At 32.9% G+C, this 19,399-nt stretch overlaps 1 protein-coding gene and 1 long non-coding RNA gene across 2 annotated transcripts; both read left to right on the top strand.

The window, feature by feature from the left end:
* The first annotated feature begins 5,069 nt into the window (after positions 1 to 5,069).
* On the top strand, positions 5,070 to 9,135 carry LOC134235632 (uncharacterized). Its single transcript, XM_062717762.1, has 2 exons — positions 5,070 to 5,251; positions 8,935 to 9,135. Exons 1-2 carry the CDS (start codon positions 5,081 to 5,083, stop codon positions 9,133 to 9,135), a joined length of 372 nt encoding a protein of 123 aa, XP_062573746.1. The 5' UTR covers positions 5,070 to 5,080.
* Positions 9,136 to 16,869: 7,734 nt separating this feature from the next.
* LOC134235634 (uncharacterized) lies at positions 16,870 to 19,020 on the top strand. Its single transcript, XR_009985452.1, has 3 exons — positions 16,870 to 17,362; positions 18,461 to 18,547; positions 18,754 to 19,020. It is a non-coding gene; the product is annotated as an uncharacterized LOC134235634 (long non-coding RNA).
* The last annotated feature ends 379 nt before the right edge of the window (positions 19,021 to 19,399 follow it).

Genomic DNA, 19,399 nt, shown 5'->3' on the forward strand with positions numbered 1-19,399 from the left:
TTTGAAAAATATAAAACATATAATATATAAAACAATGATATAAGTATTAAATACCTAAGATATCGTTTACTTTAGATTTTAAACATATTAGATATGATAAAAAGGATGCACCCATTCTCTATTCACCTTGAATAAAGGTCTCTCCTGAGACAGAAGATTTGTATTTTAATGGTCGCGTTGCTTATTTTTGGAAAGGATGTTATTATCCACCCATTCTGTTGCCGAGATATGACCATTTCTGACAAATTAACTGTTCTTGTCATAAAAATTAACTCACATGGAAAGAAATATAAAACTCGGAAAAATCTTTTAATTTTTGTGACAGAACGCTACGGAGGGGGTCACGTGACCACCAATATCACGTGATTCGCGCATGCGCAGAACGGTTGTTGATGTGCATTAAAATCTGGGAGGATTAATTTAAAATATAATCAACATTAAAACCAAATATTGTTTTTTGTATGGAAGTTAATCAATTAGTTTGCGAACTTTTTGATCAACCCTCGTATTATCCATGCTCATTCAATTTTCACAAGACCTAAGGCTGTAACACTTGACACACAGTGCTCAGTTTCAATAAATCTCACTACTCTACACTCAAAAATAATATACCTGGTAAAGAGAGAACCCGGTAATACTGCACCTGGTACCACTGCACTTGGTACACAACAGCGGGTATTACTACTTCGTTACACAGTATTTAGTAACACTGAACCAAGTTCACAGCACCCGGTGTCAATAGCACCCGGTATAACTACTTCGTTATACACAAAGGATTAATTCTTTTAACACGATCAAATGCCGTGTTACGACTAGAATATATTATTTCATTTGTTCAGTAACTCATTGAAAGTTAGTGAAGTTGATATCATGTAAATTCTAACGGATAATAAATTAGGCAAATCGATAGGTCAGGAGCTAGGTAGACCTTGTATGCATGTAAATCTCGTTGTGTCTGACGCAAAGAAAAGAGGCAAAATATGCAGGTAAATCTCGTGCGGCTGAATTTGTGTTTAACGTTAGTGGGTGAGGGCTATTGAAATTGACATGGAAGGCTCGTATAATTTAAATCTAGTAGTCTTCATTTTTAAAATCTAAATCTACATATTCATTTCACAATGAAATGGAAATATAAGTAATTACTGCATAGTTAGTGTAGTATGCCAGGGACATCAACGATAGTGGGAAACATGGGATAATTTATGCATAACGTGCCTCACCTGTACATGCGAAGTACATAAGATGCATCAATAGTTCCCGAAACTAATTGTGTAGAACTTTCATGATAAAACTCTTTAAACCAGTCAAGAAATTATCTTGATGCATAAAAATAAAAACATTAATTTAACATGCACTAATAACTGTCATTAATTAAAAAAATATCAGGTCATCGATTTCAAATAAACATCATGGTGGTCAGCAGCTTTTATAAAAACATTTTCATTTACCTGATCATTCTATTTTGTCTATGATACTTAGAATTCTCGAAAAGATATATCACCACACTAATTGTCAATCGCTTAGTACACCTTTCCGTAGACAATGAGAAGAATTTTGGATTAGATAACTAAGGGCAACCTTTCCCTATGGATGTAAAGACATTGTCCATAGTGTTGGAAATCTTTCCAGTCCACAGTGTAATAATGTAAATGTGATGGGACTTTTTAACCATACACAGAGACGTAAGCGTAGTCATGGGCATCGGTCGTACAATAAACCTGTAATACACGACGTTTCTTTTGATTCATTACTTCCTTATGTAAATCAACAGTTAGGTCTACATCATATTTGCACCAAACTTTACTCTGTCCCTTTGAAACTTTTAAATAGTCTTCTTGGAAAGGCCAAGGAAAGTCCAATTTTTGATTCCTCGGCACCAGAATATAGACTCGGGTCTTTTATTATGGATATTGCATATCATAGGCTTGTTAAACCCGCACGTTTTTTTCGGAAGAAAATGCAGCTAAAACAATCCGTCTTTTCCTTTAACTTCAATATCAATATGCCAATAACAGAATTGACGCGGTAAGTAATTACTTAAATAAATAATAGTCTTAGTCACAATAGAGTCCAGTCCTGTATTCCACCATATTTCAAGTTAAAGACTACAACTTGTATTTTCTACAAATACACATCGACCATTGCTTCCAAACTTTTTAATTACAAAAAAAAAACTTAACATGGCCTGGATACAGAACATCTGAAACATAATCCTCCATCGTGTTCATATTCTTTTTCGCCCTATAACTATAGTCCTGCTAGACACGTTATTACAGGTGACGTAAATATAGTTAATAATGAGGACCTTAGATAACTTATTTTTAAAAGACCTAAATATAGGGAATCCCGACCCTCAACTGGCGTCAGAAATTCATTAATATTATAGATTATGAAAATTACTCCAGACGATGGGCAAGATAGGAAAAGAAGACGTTTGACACCTTGTCAGAATGGATTAAATGTATCAGATCCATGTTAAAGTCACGTATTAAAAGATTGAGGGGCAATATGAAAACCATCTATCCTTCTGTGTTCAATAAACCAGAAGTGAAAAAAAGAATTAGATAGATTACATGATCATCGGTGCCTGCCGACAAAGCAGGTAGCAAAATTGTCTTCGTTTGTAAGGCTCATTATATATAAATTGTATTCTAGAAGAACTTGGATTTTATTCTACAAGTGGTAATCCGCATTATATTCTTATTTCCCGTTCTAAGGAAGAAAGTCTTCAAAATCATGTGTCAGTTTTGAATATTTTTAATATTCCACAGAGCCAAAACGAACTACCTTATATATATTGGATTCCGAAACTTCTTAAGAATTCTTAGAAACAAAGATACATTGCGGGTTCCAGTTAATGTTCAACCAAGCCTCTTTCGTTACTCTTCACTAAGATATTGTCAATAGTGAAGTAAAAACTTCAAGAGTACTGTGCAACTATATATTCAAAAAGTGGTTTGAATCAAGATTTTACTAAAATCAACAGCTTAAAAACTTACGACTTTTCAACTTTATATGCAACCATTCCCCACGATAAATTAAACTCCAGGCTTTTTGATATCATTGACAGCTGCTATTTCAACAAATTCACTAACCTGGTCATTGGTTATTTGCAAAATTATTTTGTGAAAAAAACACTGTGATTGTACAAACAAGTATTCTGAAGTCAACATCAAAAAGATACTTGAGTTTCTGATTGAAAATATCTATGTGGGTTTTGGAGACTAGGTCTTCCAACAATCTATTGGAATTCCCATGGGAACCAATTGCACTCCGTTATTAGCAGACCTATCTTTGTATTCTTTTGAAGTAGAATTTATGCAATATCTTATGCGTGAAAAGAAGAAAACACTTGCTGTGGCCTTTAACTCGACCTTCAGATATATCGACGACGTATTGACAATTAACAATAGTAATTTCCATCCCTACGTCGATACGATATATCCAGGAGAGCTTGAGATAAATGATACCACAGAGTCTGGCACATCTGTTTAATACTGGGATATTTTACTTGAAAAGACGATAATGGTAACCTAACAACCATGATAAACTTTAACTTTTCTATCGTCAACTTCCCTTATTTATGCAGCAATATACCTTCATCACCTGCATACGGAGTGTATATATCTCAGTTGATTCGATATGCAAGGGCATGCTCTACGTATGAACAATTTCTAAAACGAGGTAAATTATTGATAAACAAGTTGAGAAAACAAGAATATCAGCAGTCTCATTTAAGTCATCAAGTTCTATGGTTAATACAATGACCTTGTCAGCAAATACAATTTATCATTGAGTCAAATGCTGACTGACGTTTTTCATATCAATTGTTAGTCCATTATTTATACACTGAATTGACGAAAGATTTTTCCGTTATTTCACGATCGTGACAAGTAGCTCACAGCTGGTATGACCTATCAGCAGGGGATGCTCACTTCTCCATGGCACCTCATATGTTTCGGAGGGCCGTGTTTGCTCTGCTTCTATTTCGTATTTTTGTATGGACTTTGATATTGAATACTGTTCTTAATCTCCATATCCTTCCATAAGAAATTTAGAATGAAGTTATAAACTTGTTGGGTTGTGAATGTTTTCTTTTTAGTTTTTTTACGAGCGACTCTAGAGGTTTTGCACTTCCTGTAAACAACAACTTGAATTTCAAGGTCATATCAGAAAATTGTGATAAAGATGGAAAGTTTCATGTTATAAAAGCTCCAGGGTCATGAACTTATAATATGTACTGTGTGTGGTCCACATAATAGTTCTTCAGTTTTTTTTTTTTTTGAAAATATTGAAACATATGAAGAACATTAATTGTAGTATTGTTAAACATATATAGTGCAGAGATTTTTAACTTAGTATTGAATTCAGAATTAGATTTTTTATATTTATAAGCATGTGACCATTTAAAAACCTAGAATTAAATTCTTAGAAATCATGGAAATGTAATGGATATGAAGACAAACCCCTTTAGACAGCTACATGAAAAAGACCGAAGGTATTCTTGTCGTAAGAAACTCTTTCAAACCGAGTCTTCTAGATTTTTTTTGTCATGTCAGAAACACTCTTGCGATAGTTTAAAAGATGTAATAATTTATGCATAAGGGTTTTGTCTGTTGTGCAAAATTTCCCACGTTTTCAACTATATGTATTGTTGATGCTCTGGCATATACCGAATAAACTGACAATGATTCCATTAGTACACCATGATATCAAAAGAACATAATCCCTTTAAGTTGTTTCTGGTTTAGGTTGGTTCAAATACATAAACCTGAATTTTTCTGTTCATTAGGAAGACACCCATACATCCCATGCAATTCTGGAATTGTTTAAAGCTAGATTTACAAATAATAATAAAATATTAAAACATTCTGGATGTTTGTTACTGTGCTATTTTATAGGCTATTTCGTATTCTAAGTGCGCTATACCTCTATGAATAAATTACTGCACTAGTATAGATGCCAAAGTTGCTCAAAATTGTCCAGGAAAAGTTTTCTTTCTATAATTTGTTTATGTGAAATAATACTTAATTTACTTTTCTTTATTTATATAAACAAGCTCCTGGTGGATGGTCCATTTATGGTCCATACAGTGAATGGACACAATGCTCATCAAGCTGTGGAAACGGAATTCAGGAGAGAACCCGAAATCGGACATGTAACAACCCGGTACCACAGAACGGGGGAAAAGACTGTGTTGGTTCGAGTATGGAACAGGAGCAAAGAAAATGCAACATCAGGATTTGTTCTGGTTGTATACTGCTTTGAGATTTTCTATATTCAGGGGAATATTTTAAAGAGGTATAACGCCATTTCCCAGTATTTCACCTACTGCCATGATATATTCTAAGCAACTTGTAGATATATATAAATTTTATGATATTTACTCGTAAAATTATGTTGTGATTTGGACTATAAATTCATGAGAAACACTATTAGAGCTATATATGGGTTATACGAGTCTCTTCGATAACTTCACAACCGGCCTCTCTGCACGCATGAATAGACCGCTAGTATCAAATAAAATACTTTTCATTATCGAAGCATTTTTGATTGTTTTACAATTTTACAGAATTATGAATAAAGATTATATCTTGACTGATTTTTGTTATCATGAAAAGTCTAAAACACCATTAGTTTTGGAAGCTACTTATGCATCTTACGTACTTCGTCAACGAGTCGTTTTTTTTGGTTTTTTTTGGTGTCTCTTCTTTCCAAAACTGTCGGAAACCCCAGCTATACTAATCTTATAAATTGTTAAAGAATCTGGGGGGACTAAACAAGTCATACATGTATGCCCACACGAATTTTGTCTCTGTGTAAGCATATAGGAAATTTCATAGTCGTACGATTTGTACAGAACTGTCCAAATTACAATAAAATTCATTTATACTGCTTGTTAATTGTTCTATCAAATAAATTTTCAGGGGTTGGGAGATGGTACGCTTTACCTCTCTTTTTAACTGTTTTTGCATACAGAACAGCCATATCGTGCTGTTTTTCCCATTTTTGTTTACATTTTAATCGTGTAATGTAGTCTTGAACTGAATGCATTCAAAATGTTATATACCTTGAAAACGTGTTTATTATAGGAAATATATTAATTGACCGTAAATAGATTAATCATTATACCCCCCGCGCTTGAAAAGTGGGAGGGCAACTAATCGGGATATCCGTCCGTCCGTACGTCTGTCTAGCTGTACGTCCGCCCGCCTGTTACGCTTTTGGGTACCCATCTCTTATCCGCAACTCCTCTCATACCACTGAATGAAATTTGATGAAACTTTCACAGAATCTTTAATTACACATTGCCATTGTGCATCTCCTATTTTACTTCTTGATCCGACATATATTTTGGGTTTCCCATAGCAAAACATGGACACTGCCGTTTATACACATATCGGAGGCGGGGGTATCATTTAGTTAGCTCATTGCTCACAGTGCCTCTAGTTTATTTTGTTTTTAGTGAAAAAATATATTTATCTATAAATTTCAACCTGAACTTAAAAACACATGATTCGAACACTCGCGACAAATAAGTGAGTGCTTCCACATCGCCGCTATGACTACTGAACCACGAAGTCGCACATACATTGCCTTTTTTTAATAACAAGCAATTCTATATGTATAGTAACACACTATTAAACTTGGAGTTTTTGAGAATATGTTCAAATAAGAGGGACTGCAATGTCTTTAGAATATAATCTTTCAATTTAGGTCTTGTTAAGTGATAAAGAAGCTCTACAGTTTTTCCGGTGACGAGTTAAATATTGTGCAGTAAAACATCGAAAACCACGTGTCGCCATTGAATCGTAAACACGTAGTAGACTGTCATGCTTTGTAACTTTTTCACTTGACTGGAGAACGGACGTGACGAAGACATCGTAACGTGTTGAAAATTGCCATCCATTTAAGGTAGTTGTCTCGACCTGTTAAACCATGAGCACATGTTTGTATATTAATCTCCTTTAAACACAAAATTTCAAAAGCAAATATACAACTACTGTTAAAAGGAGAACAATAGACAAACATGCGCTGAGTATGTTTAAAGTCAGCAAAAAAGTGGGCGTCCTCATTATCGTACGGAGATTGAAGAACTTGAGATGACCACCGCCTTAGAAAACATATTCGAACATCGTAAATAAATACTTTGATTTAGTGAATTTAAGTAAATCACTTATAAATAACTCCCAGATTTAATAAAATGTGGAATTTGTAAAAATTTTTGATTGATGTTTTACCTGCCCTTGCATAGGCATATGACTCGTTTAATCCCCCCAGATTCTTTTGCAAATAAACTCCAGAGTTCTTTCTTAATAACTCCTCTAGCAAAACACTATGTACAAGATGTTGTCCGTAAACTATATTTAGATTTCACTTGCATAGTAAGTATCGTGTATTTAATCAAAAGTCTACTTTGAATTGCTAATATTTAAATTTTTCTATTTTTTTTCTCTGTGATAGCTCTTTGAAAGTTAGCAGATTTGATTTCTTGATAAATCTATCGGAATGAAAACTAGGCAAGTCGATAGGTCAGGAGCTAAGGAGGCTTAATATGTATGCAAATCTGTCACTTTGTCTGATGCTAAGGTGGCCAAATATGCATGTAATCTCGTGCGGCTTCCTTTGCGTTTGACGTTATTGGGCGAGGACTATTGGAATTGACATGGGAGGCCATGTGTTATTAAAATCTAGTAGTCTACATTTTTAGAATCTAAATCTACAAATTTATTTCACAATAAAATGCAAATATAAGGAATCACTGCCTAGTTAGTATAGTATGTCAGGGACGTCAACGATAGTGGAAACGTGGGATAATTTATGAATGACGGGCTTTCTCCCGTACATAATACAAAGTACATAAGGTGCATTTAATATTAGTTCCCAAAACTAATTTTGTTGTAGACCTTTCATGATAAAACTCTTTAAAACAGTCAAGAAATTATGTTGATTCACAATTCTGTAAAATGTTCAAAAATGAAAAATTTTATTTAACATGTACAAATACATGCACATGTAATAACTATCATTAATTAGAAATACATCAGAAATTTAGAATGAAGTTATAAACATTTTCATAATATTTTCATAACATAAAAGTTCCAAGGTCATGAACTAATAATATGTACTGTGTATTGTCCAAATAATAATTCTCCAGGTTTTTTGAAACATTGAAACATATATAGATGACATAAATTGTAGTAATGTCATTTGTTTCTGGTGCAGAGATTTTAAATTTAATTAGCCTATTTTAATTATAAACATGTAAACATTTGAAAAGCTAGAATTAAATAATTTGAAATCATGGAATCATGGAAGTGCAATGGATATATATACTTGACAAACCCCTCTAGACAGCTACATGAAAGAGACCAAAGGTATTCTTGTCGCAAGAAAAAACCTTTCAAGCAGATGATTTTTCGTCATGTCAGAAACACTCTTGCGATAGTTCGAAACGTGTAATTATTTATGCATAAGGGCTTTGTCTGTTATGCAAATTTTCCCATGTTTTCAACTACATGTAATGTTGATGCCCTGGCATACCGAACAAACTTTAATTTCAAGGTCAAATCTGAAAATGGTGATAAAGATGGAAATTTTCATATCATAAAAGCTCCAGGATCATGAACTAATGAATATGTACTTTGTATGGTCCAAATAATGATTCCCCAGTTTTTTTTTAAACACTGAAACATAAGTAGAGGACAAACAAATCATAATGAAATATTGCAGAAACATTTTGGATTTTTTGTAAACGCGTTCTTTTATAGGTTATTGTTTTGTATTCTAAGTGCGCTATACCTCTTTGAATGAATAAATTACTACAACAGTGTAGATAACAACGCAGCTAAAATTGTCTAGGAAATGTTTTCCTTTTTATATTTTTTTTTTCTAAAAAATAAGACATAATTTATCTTTTTTCATACAAACAAGTTCCTGGTGGATGGTCCATTTATGGTCCATACAGTGAATGGACACAATGCTCATCAAGCTGTGGATACGGAATTCAGGAGAGAACCCGAAATCGGACCTGTAACAACCCGGTACCCCAAAACGGGGGAAAAGATTGTGTTGGTTCGAGTATGGAACAGGAGGAAAGAAAATGCATTATCAGGATTTGTTCTGGTTGTATAATGTTCTATAATTTGTCTTCGCTGAAATATAGCTAAAATATTATCCACTGGGCGTAAAAAAATCAATCTACAATTTGTTTAAATCAGAGAAAAAAATTATATCATAATCACATGTATTTTTTTTAATTGACTAATTAAAAAAACATACATACATACATGCATACCTACCTACCTACCTACCTATATATATATATATATATATATATATATATATATATATATATATATATATATATATATATATATATATATATATATATATATATATATATATATATATATATATATATATAGGGGTGATCAAAACGTTCGGGAACTATATCTATATCTACAAAACCACAATTCAGATTAGAATGTAATAGCCACACATAGCCATACAAAAGGTCTATAAATAGCATATGCTGATTAAAGTTTTTCTCCTTGCTTGTGATGTCACAATGTGAAAATCACTATGTAGGTCACTTGTGACGAAAACTGGTTGTCTCAGTCGAACTCGTTCAACAAACGACTGTACAATTTGTTGTATATCTTAGAAATCCCTCTATAGTATCATATAATAATTTGTACACATTTTATTAAGATTAATGAGTTCATTTAAATTCAATTAACGATTGGATTGATCGTTTTAGTGAAGGAAGGCAGATGGTTAAAAGTTACATTTGTTATGTTGCCCAGTGAAAGCAAGTTTGAAATGATATGTGTTTTTAATTAAGCAATTTGCAATGAAAGACCTCCAATTCACTCTATAAAAAATAGTTGAATATTTGAACAATAATTTAATTATTAAATACCTAAGATATATTTTACTTCAGATTTTAAAAATATTAAATATGCTAAAAAAGAGGCACCCATTCTCTATCAACCTTGAATAAAGGTATCTCTAAAAAAAACAATGTAAAAAACAATTATGATTGCTGGTACATGTATACAAAAAAGATAATTTCTTAATGTTAATGTTTGTTCAGGTTTGGTGAAAAAAGGTTTATAAAATAGTTTTCTTTAGATTTTTATAACCCTTTTTTTCACCAAAACTGAACAAACATTAACATTTAGAAATTATCTTTTTTGTATACCAGCAATCATAATTGTTTTTTACATTGTTTTTTGGGACTGAGATAAGCATGATTTATTGTCCATTATTATCCTATTTAATTTTCCCTAACTTTTACGTAACGTAGTCTTACTATGACGTCATAGATTACTTCCTTCCCTGCAAAGGCTCTCATGACGTTATGACGTCATAGTTAACGTTACCAAGCAAAACAATCAGTTCAATTATGAAATCCAGAAAGCGCTTGTGTGAAATGAAATTTGGAAACTGCATTTTCTTTTTCTTTTATAATTATTTTCACTTGTGTGACATCAACTTTAAACAACTTTCAACTATATATATATATATATATATATATATATATATATATATATATATATATATATATATATATATATATATATATATATATATATATATATATATTAAAAAAAGTAAAAAGAAAACACAAAAATCCTCAGTTAAGCTTTAGCGCTTTCATTTTTCAATCTTCAGAAGCTTACACTAGTACCATAGTAACAGTGATTATGACGTCATGTTAAACGGAACGTTAAATGTCTATTATGACGTCATAGATACAATATGACAAAAGTACGGGAAAATCACAAGTAATTTATAAAACACTATTAAGTTTTGGCTGAAAAATACTAATAAAATGTTTTTCTTTTTCCCGTCTCTGGATATCAGTGGCACAACTGAGTTTATAGAAAGGGAAAATTTTGAACTGTTTTTTACCACACGCCTCTAGGTGCGAACTTAATTGAATTTGTCTGTATTCGGGTGTACTAATGTGTTGCTTATGTACACGTACACGGGCACGGAGAGTGTTGCCGGTTTCACCAATATAATATTCCTTGCATCCAGGACATGTGATGACATAAATGACATTTTTTGTATCGCATGACATGTTTTCTTTAACTCTAAATTCACGCCCATTGAAACTAGTGCTAATTGTAACGGGAACCGTTACAGATGTTCCCCAAACGCTCCCCAACTCCCTTTTGGTGCCATATTCCCTGTAAGCTTCATTAAATAAGACAAACTCTGTGCATTTTTGACTTTAACAACGTTTTCCCAAAAGGATACCAATTATATTCATATTTTAGCATTGCACCCAAGCGCATGTACGTGAATGCATGTGCGTTATGACCATATCATCTTGTCTACACTATCTATATATTTTAATATACTATATATTAAAGCATTCAGTCCAAAAGAAATAAAAATCACTCATTCAAGTGTATTTTTAATATACTCGTTCTAAATGCACGCATGTGCGTGCACGTGCATGATGACCATACCTTCTTGTAGGAGTCCTTTACATCTATCTCTGTTTTAAATCCCATCCGGTTTGGTTGAAAAACAAGAGAGTTATAGCCATTTGAAGTTTCAGCCAATCAGATTGCAGCACACGTGCATACGTGTGATTTCCTGAATATTTTTCTATACCATATTGTAGGTTATCCTAATGCATGACTATATTTTAAATTTCAAAGAATTTTGTCAAAAAACAAAGGATATGTAGCCATTTAAAGTTTCAGCCAATCAGATTACAGCACGCGCACATGCGCATGTTTTCATGAAAATTCTTTTATATCATGCTGTAGATATTCATAATGTAGGACTAAGTTCAAAATTTCAAAGGATTATGACAAGAAACAAGAAAGATATTGAGACTTTAGTTTCAGCCAATCAGAGCGAAGCGCACGTGCATGCGCGTGAGAGCTTGCTATTTTGACCATGCTATCTTGTCTATACTTCTAATGTATCCTTACATTATGAGTTTCAAAAAATTTCATCAAAAAATAGAAAAGTTACGCAATATCCATTATATTGGTCATTTCACGTGTTGCACGTGCACGCTCTTGCAAGCACGTGCGCGCAAAATGACCTTGATTCCGCAAATCTACGTAACATGTCTACTGACCCTAAAAAGGTTTTACCTACATCGGACGAACAGTTTACAAGATCACTCCCGGACAAAAAAGTACCCAGGAAGAAGAAGAAGAAGAAGAAGAAGAAAAATAATAATAATAAGAAACAGAGTAAAAACAATATGTTCCCCAACTTCGTTTGGGGAACATAATTATAGCTGGTCCCTTCTGTAATGTATTCACATGTACCGCATCGAGGGTTCTTACACTTAGAGACTGTATAAGTATGGTCGTTGAATTTGGAAGAACAAAGTATTCTCTTTAGGTTTTTGGGTTGGCGTTTACTGTTGATAAAACGACAATTCTTGTATACGTTTTTCGTTTGTTCGTCCTCTCTAAGTACGTTGTTCAATTCATAAATAATTGAACTCACGTTTTGATTTCTCGGGTTATGCGTGTGCACAAATGGAATTATTTCAACGTCATTCATTTCAACGTCATTCGCACGTCGTATGTTTAAAAGTAACTGACCTCTATCGCACTCCTTGGCTTTCTTTATACCATTATCTACAAGTTGTTCTGGATATTTTTGGTTTAATAAATACAATTTTAATTCCTCCAGACGAATATCCCTGATATTGGTATTACTCACAATGGTGCATATCCTTCTTGCGAGGTTATATGGTATAGCTGTTTTAGTGTGATGGGGATGGCTCGATCCAAAATGCAGATATTGGTGTGTGTCGGTTGGTTTATAGTAAATATCCGTATTTAAGCTGGTATTATTACATGATCAACTGTGTACGTTGTGGGGGATAGAATCTGCAAACAAAATACGGTCGAAATGGAAAAGATTTCTAGACGATTGTTTTATCTTATGGGAGGAGGATGTCGATAAACTAACGGAGTTTTATGATCTACTTAACCAAATGAATTCGGATATCAAATTCACGATGGAAACAGATGATTTGCAAATGCCATTCCTCGATGTTCTTGTAACAAAGGATAATACCAGCTTAAATACGGATATTTACTATAAACCAACCGACACACACCAATATCTGCATTTTGGATCGAGCCATCCCCATCACACTAAAACAGCTATACCATATAACCTCGCAAGAAGGATATGCACCATTGTGAGTAATACCAATATCAGGGATATTCGTCTGGAGGAATTAAAATTGTATTTATTAAACCAAAAATATCCAGAACAACTTGTAGATAATGGTATAAAGAAAGCCAAGGAGTGCGATAGAGGTCAGTTACTTTTAAACATACGACGTGCGAATGACGTTGAAATGAATGACGTTGAAATAATTCCATTTGTGCACACGCATAACCCGAGAAATCAAAACGTGAGTTCAATTATTTATGAATTGAACAACGTACTTAGAGAGGACGAACAAACGAAAAACGTATACAAGAATTGTCGTTTTATCAACAGTAAACGCCAACCCAAAAACCTAAAGAGAATACTTTGTTCTTCCAAATTCAACGACCATACTTATACAGTCTCTTAGTGTAAGAACCCTCGATGCGGTACATGTGAATACATTACAGAAGGGACCAGCTATAATTTCAATGGGCGTGAATTTAGAGTTAAAGAAAACATGTCATGCGATACAAAAAATGTCATTTATGTCATCACATGTCCTGGATGCAAGGAATATTATATTGGTGAAACCGGCAACACTCTCCGTGCCCGTGTACGTGTACATAAGCAACACATTAGTACACCCGAATACAGACAAATTCAATTAAGTTCGCACCTAGAGGCGTGTGGTAAAAAACAGTTCAAAATTTTCCCTTTCTATAAACTCAGTTGTGCCACTGATATCCAGAGACGGGAAAAAGAAAAACATTTTATTAGTATTTTTCAGCCAAAACTTAATAGTGTTTTATAAATTACTTGTGATTTTCCCGTACTTTTGTCATATTGTATCTATGACGTCATAATAGACATTTAACGTTCCGTTTAACATGACGTCATAATCACTGTTACTATGGTACTAGTGTAAGCTTCTGAAGATTGAAAAATGAAAGCGCTAAAGCTTAACTGAGGATTTTTGTGTTTTCTTTTTACTTTTTTTAATAATTTAATTCTGATTGTAACGCTGTATTTGATTGGATAAAAAATTTACTTCATATTGTATAAAATGGGTTGCCTACGTCACAATGACTTACGTCAAAAACGTATCAATCCGCTTGACGTTACATTCAAATTTTGTACAAATTGAAGTCATTTTATTAGAACAATCACCTTTTCTTCTTGCATCAAATGAATGAAAATTAAATTATAAGCAATGAATTTGATAGCTACCCATTTTATATGGTGTAAACTGGGTTGGAACAGTTTACGCTTTTTTATAAACCGCTTCGCGGTTTATAAAGCGTAAACTGCCCCAACCCAGTTTATACCGTATAAAATGGGTAGCTATTAAATTCATTCCTTAAATATTGTTATCCGATTACTGAGACATTATTTAAATTTTGGATATATATATATATATATATATATATATATATATATATATATATATATATATATATATATATATATATATATATATATATATATAGTAAAAATAATTTAAAAGAAAACACGAAGACAACAAAGTAAAGCATTAGCGCTTTCATTAAAAAATCTTCAGATGCTTTACAATCAAGTTTTTTAACTGTCACATAGTAACGTCTTCTATGACGTCATAATTAGCGGAACGTAATACAGTCTCTATGACGTAATTCTCCCAGCAGTTTATTACGGGAAAGTCAAACAATGCTATTTAGCTTTGGTTTTAAAGTAGTAATAAAGTGTTTTTCTTTTTCTCTTCGTTGAATTTGGTTTCCGGACATCTTATAGAACGGGAAAACGGTAAATTGTCTCATCCCGCATATATCTAAATGTTCACTAAGTTTAATTTGTCTGTATTGCGGGTTATTAATATGCTGTTTGTGGACTCTTATCCGAGCTCTCAATGTAGTGCTAGTTTCTCCGATATAAAATTCGTTACAACCCGGGCATGTTATGACATAAATTAGGTTCTTAGTTTCACAGGACATGTCAGCATTTACAGTGAAATTTCGGCTCCGGAAGTCGTAGCTGGTTCCCTCCACAATATAGTCGCAGGTACCGCATCTTGGGTCATTGCATTTTGTTACGGAACAATTCTTTTCCTTGAAACTGGATGTACACAGAATTCTTTTTAAATTTTTAGCCTGGCGTTTGCTATTTATAAATTGAACATTTCGGTAAATTGCGTTTGTGTTCTCATCCTCCTTTAGTATCAGGTTTAATTGTTTTACCACTGGTGTTAGGTTTTGGTTACGTGGATTGTGGGTATGAACAAAAGGTATAATTTGTTTTTCCTTCCGATTGTCACGTGTCGTAAGTAGTTGTGTTCTTTCATAAGACTTAGCCTTTTTTATACCATCATCCAGTAGTCGTATAGGGTATTTACGTTTCACAAGAAAAGATTTTAATTCCTCTAGTCGTATATCCCTTGTGCTTTCCTCACTTACTATGGTGCAAATTCTTCTTGCCAGATTATATGGTATCGCTCTCTTGGTATGGTTTGGATGACATGAGCCGAAGTGTAAATACTGATGTGTATCGGTGGCTTTGTAGTATATATCAGTAGTTATCCTTGTATTCTTTTTTTCCACTAACACATCAAGAAATGGTAATTTTTCATCATTCAGCTCTATAGTGAATTGAATATTGGAGTTTAACCCGTTTAGTATTTTGTGAATTTGCGTTAATTTCTCCATGTCGCCGTGCCAAATAATGAAGCAATCGTCCAGGAATCTTTTCCAGTTTGTTTCTATCAAATCAGCAAATTCTTCTCCCCATACTTTAATAAGTTCACTTTTAAGTAACGTTTCAAGATAGCCTAAAGCTAAGGTTGCATATGTTGGCGCTACCTTGGTACCCATTGCAGTGCCTTTGGTTTGGATGTAATGGTTTTAAGGCAAATGCAAAAGTATTGTTATTAAGTACTAATTTCAATCCTTCCAAAATAAAATCATGTTGAAATCTGCCGTTGATCATATCCGGGTATTTTTCCATCCAAAACTTTACAGCCTGTATTCCTAAATCTGTCGGTATATTTGTGTATAAGCTCACAACATCAAAGGTAACCAGTTTTGCATCTTTGTTGACATTACTGGGGAGGTGGTTTAGAAAGTCAAGATCATCTCTAACATAGCTAGTTACCTTTTTACAGAGAGGTTTCAAGAGAATATCCAGTAATTGACTGAGTCTCTGTGTAGGTGCATTAGGTCCTCCAACTATCGGTCTAAAACTCAGGTCTACTGGATCTGGACAGATGATGTATTCCTTGTTTTGATTTTTGATAGCTTCCTTTATTATAGCGGATTTATGCACTTTAGGTAGTCCATAAAATTGGCTTTCCCGGAAGTCGAAATTAATTATATAGTCCTTCTCTTTTTCTGTTAGTCCTTCTCTTTTTCTGTTAGTCCTTCTCTTTTTCTGTTAGGAATACAGGCTGTAAAGTTTTGGATGGAAAAATACCCGGATATGATCAACGGCAGATTTCAACATGATTTTATTTTGGAAGGATTGAAATTAGTACTTAAGAGTCAAAATCAGGAAGCATCGAGCATTTAGTTAAAAAATGTGGAAAGTGGCATAGAAACAGATTTGGTTAAAACTCATATATAAATTTTCAGAACAAAGGGTATAATAGAAAAAAGCAAGCCAAAAATAATTTTTCGCATTGTTGCCATGGAAACCACGCGCCTTTCAAATGGCGTGTTTTGTACTTTATCATGACACTTGAATTTATGGTTAAACAAATATTTTTTTATTACTAGTCATTAATAAAAGCTTTTTAAATTATTATTCTATTTATCTAAAAATACTCTATTTTAACAACTGTTGATTATTGAAATTCTCTTCACCTTTTGATAAATAAAACTAGTTTTTGGAGGTTTATTTTGATTTAAAAAACAGCAAATTTGCAGTACTCTATAAGAAATCTACAACCACATTAAAGCTTATCAACATAAAATATATATTAAACAGTATTTGTCCTAGAAGAATCAAGAAAAAAATCTGCAGGCAACTAAAGCATTTATATATGATAACTGATTTAAATCCATAATTTTCTGTCTTTTTTGCTTCAAATTACCTCCCTTTGGTATAGCTCTCTAACATAGGAGGAATAAACGGTAGTTTGCTTACATTGTTTTCAATAACAGTGTACAGAAGACTAGAAGAAAATTACAAACTTGGAGCAGTCTGAGCCTCAGTTTTGGCGTTTTCATGAGTCTTAATTACGGTTAGTGACTGAATTTTTTACAATTTACCATTACAACAGTTTCTGAAGAATTTATAACAGAAATTAACCATACAGGAAAATATGTAACACTTGGCAAGTGTTTTTTTTGCACATTTCAATTTAATTCTGATGGATTTATATGTTAGCATTACTTTAGTATTTTATAACTAAAAAGAAAAGATTATGCATGGCCTGAGGAACCAAGAGGAGGGGGTATGCCCCTCCTTCCCCTCCCCGATAATATTGTCGATATCAAACTATATAATATGATAATTAAAATGAAATTAAATTCCCCAACTTAGATTGTTTCTGCGGGCCGAACGTGAAAAAGTTGGTCATGATCAGTTACATAACTGTATCCCAAATTATAAAGTTTAATTTGAATTTAGTTTAATTTTGATTTGTTGTATTCACAGCATGTGTGTAACCAAGTCACTCACCAGCTATAATGATTATAACTTGAGTGATGGTCGGGTAAATAAAAATTCTGTATATAGTAATAGATATCTTTATTTACCATTTAAGATAATACCTGCTTTTTACATAAAAAATTATGAATTTATGAAAATCAACACTATTATGAAATATTTGTAAAATGGAATGACTTTTGTTATGGCGTCGTAAAAAAAGAAAAAGGGGCAGGGGGTTAACTCTGTACTTAATATATTTTAGTTTAGGAAAGGGGATTACCTTGGAAGTATTGTGATACAGACAAGTATATAATGTAGTGGACTAGTGGTAACTGAATTGTATATATACCACAGTAAAATAATAAATTTAAAAAAAAGGTTTTTGCTGATGTCATCCAGTGTTTACATATTCAGCTAACATTTTCACCGGTACCACTGCACTAATTTAAGTCAACTAGGTTCAAATAATAAGCATCATTAGAATTACAGCACATAAATTTTTGAAAAGAATTTCTATACTCTATTTTTTCTTGAAAGGGGGGGGGGTGTTATTGGAAAGAAATGAAAAGCACAATTTAGAGTTTTGACAAAACCTAGAACCAATTGACCTTTTTATTACAAGTTTATATTTAAAGAATATCTAAAATCAATACCGTCTCAACTTTGTGTTGTATACTTCTGTTTTTAGAATGAAATTCGCCACTTTGAAGCCAAACTCGGAAAGAAGCAGAAACAGAATTGGATGAGCTGATATAGAATTAGACAGGAAAAACTTGTAAATAATACATTTAGTAAAAACGTTAACTTTTTAAAAGAAAATGATAAACTAAACCATTGAGATCTCTTGGAATTTAATTGATTCCAATAAACATGCTTTGTATTCATCATCATTGCTCAAGCTCAACTAGAAATGGTTCTTAGTAAGTATCTGAAGGCAAAGCTGTATAATATTATTACATTTTAATTTTATCACTTTTTCAGATTATCATTATGAGAATACATTATTACAGTACAGACCATTGATGCTGGAAGTGAGTGGATAGTGTTACCGGAGACTCAGGGATCCAGAAAATAGATCCATAAATTGTACAATGTATTCATGAAAGTGGATCAAATAAAAATGTTCAATCCAAAAGTAACATTCTTTGTTTGTCTGTTAGCATTTTTTTATTGATGTAAATCTAACAAGCTAATTCAGAGAATTTGTGTCCCCCGCTTAGGGAAAAAGTAAACCATGCGCAGTTCGGGGCGGGGGTGGGGGTGGGGGGGTCGGATCCCCCTAATTGAATTTGTAGAATTTTTAAATGTATACATGTATACTGAAGCAAATAAAATATGTCAATATTGATATAATGATTTGATTATGTGTATAGAAGGTTCATTTTATGTGGATTATTTATCACAACGTAATGATGATTTTATGAGTTTGTACAAGCTAGATCTCATATTTTTTTTTTCATTTCACTTGCTGAATACTATCATTTAGTAAAAAAAAGAATTTCGGAAAAGAAAAAAAATGATCGTCCGAGAATCGAGCCCGTGACCTCTCGCATGTGAAGCGGGAGACATACCAATGCGCCACGGAACTGCTGTATAATTTCGACCATTATATGCAAATATGAAGTCA

This window comes from Saccostrea cucullata, unplaced genomic scaffold (genome assembly GCF_032062105.1).
Source record: "Saccostrea cucullata isolate Sc308-1 unplaced genomic scaffold, CSIRO_AGI_Scuc_v1 ctg3579, whole genome shotgun sequence".
NCBI lineage: Eukaryota > Metazoa > Mollusca > Bivalvia > Ostreida > Ostreidae > Saccostrea > Saccostrea cuccullata.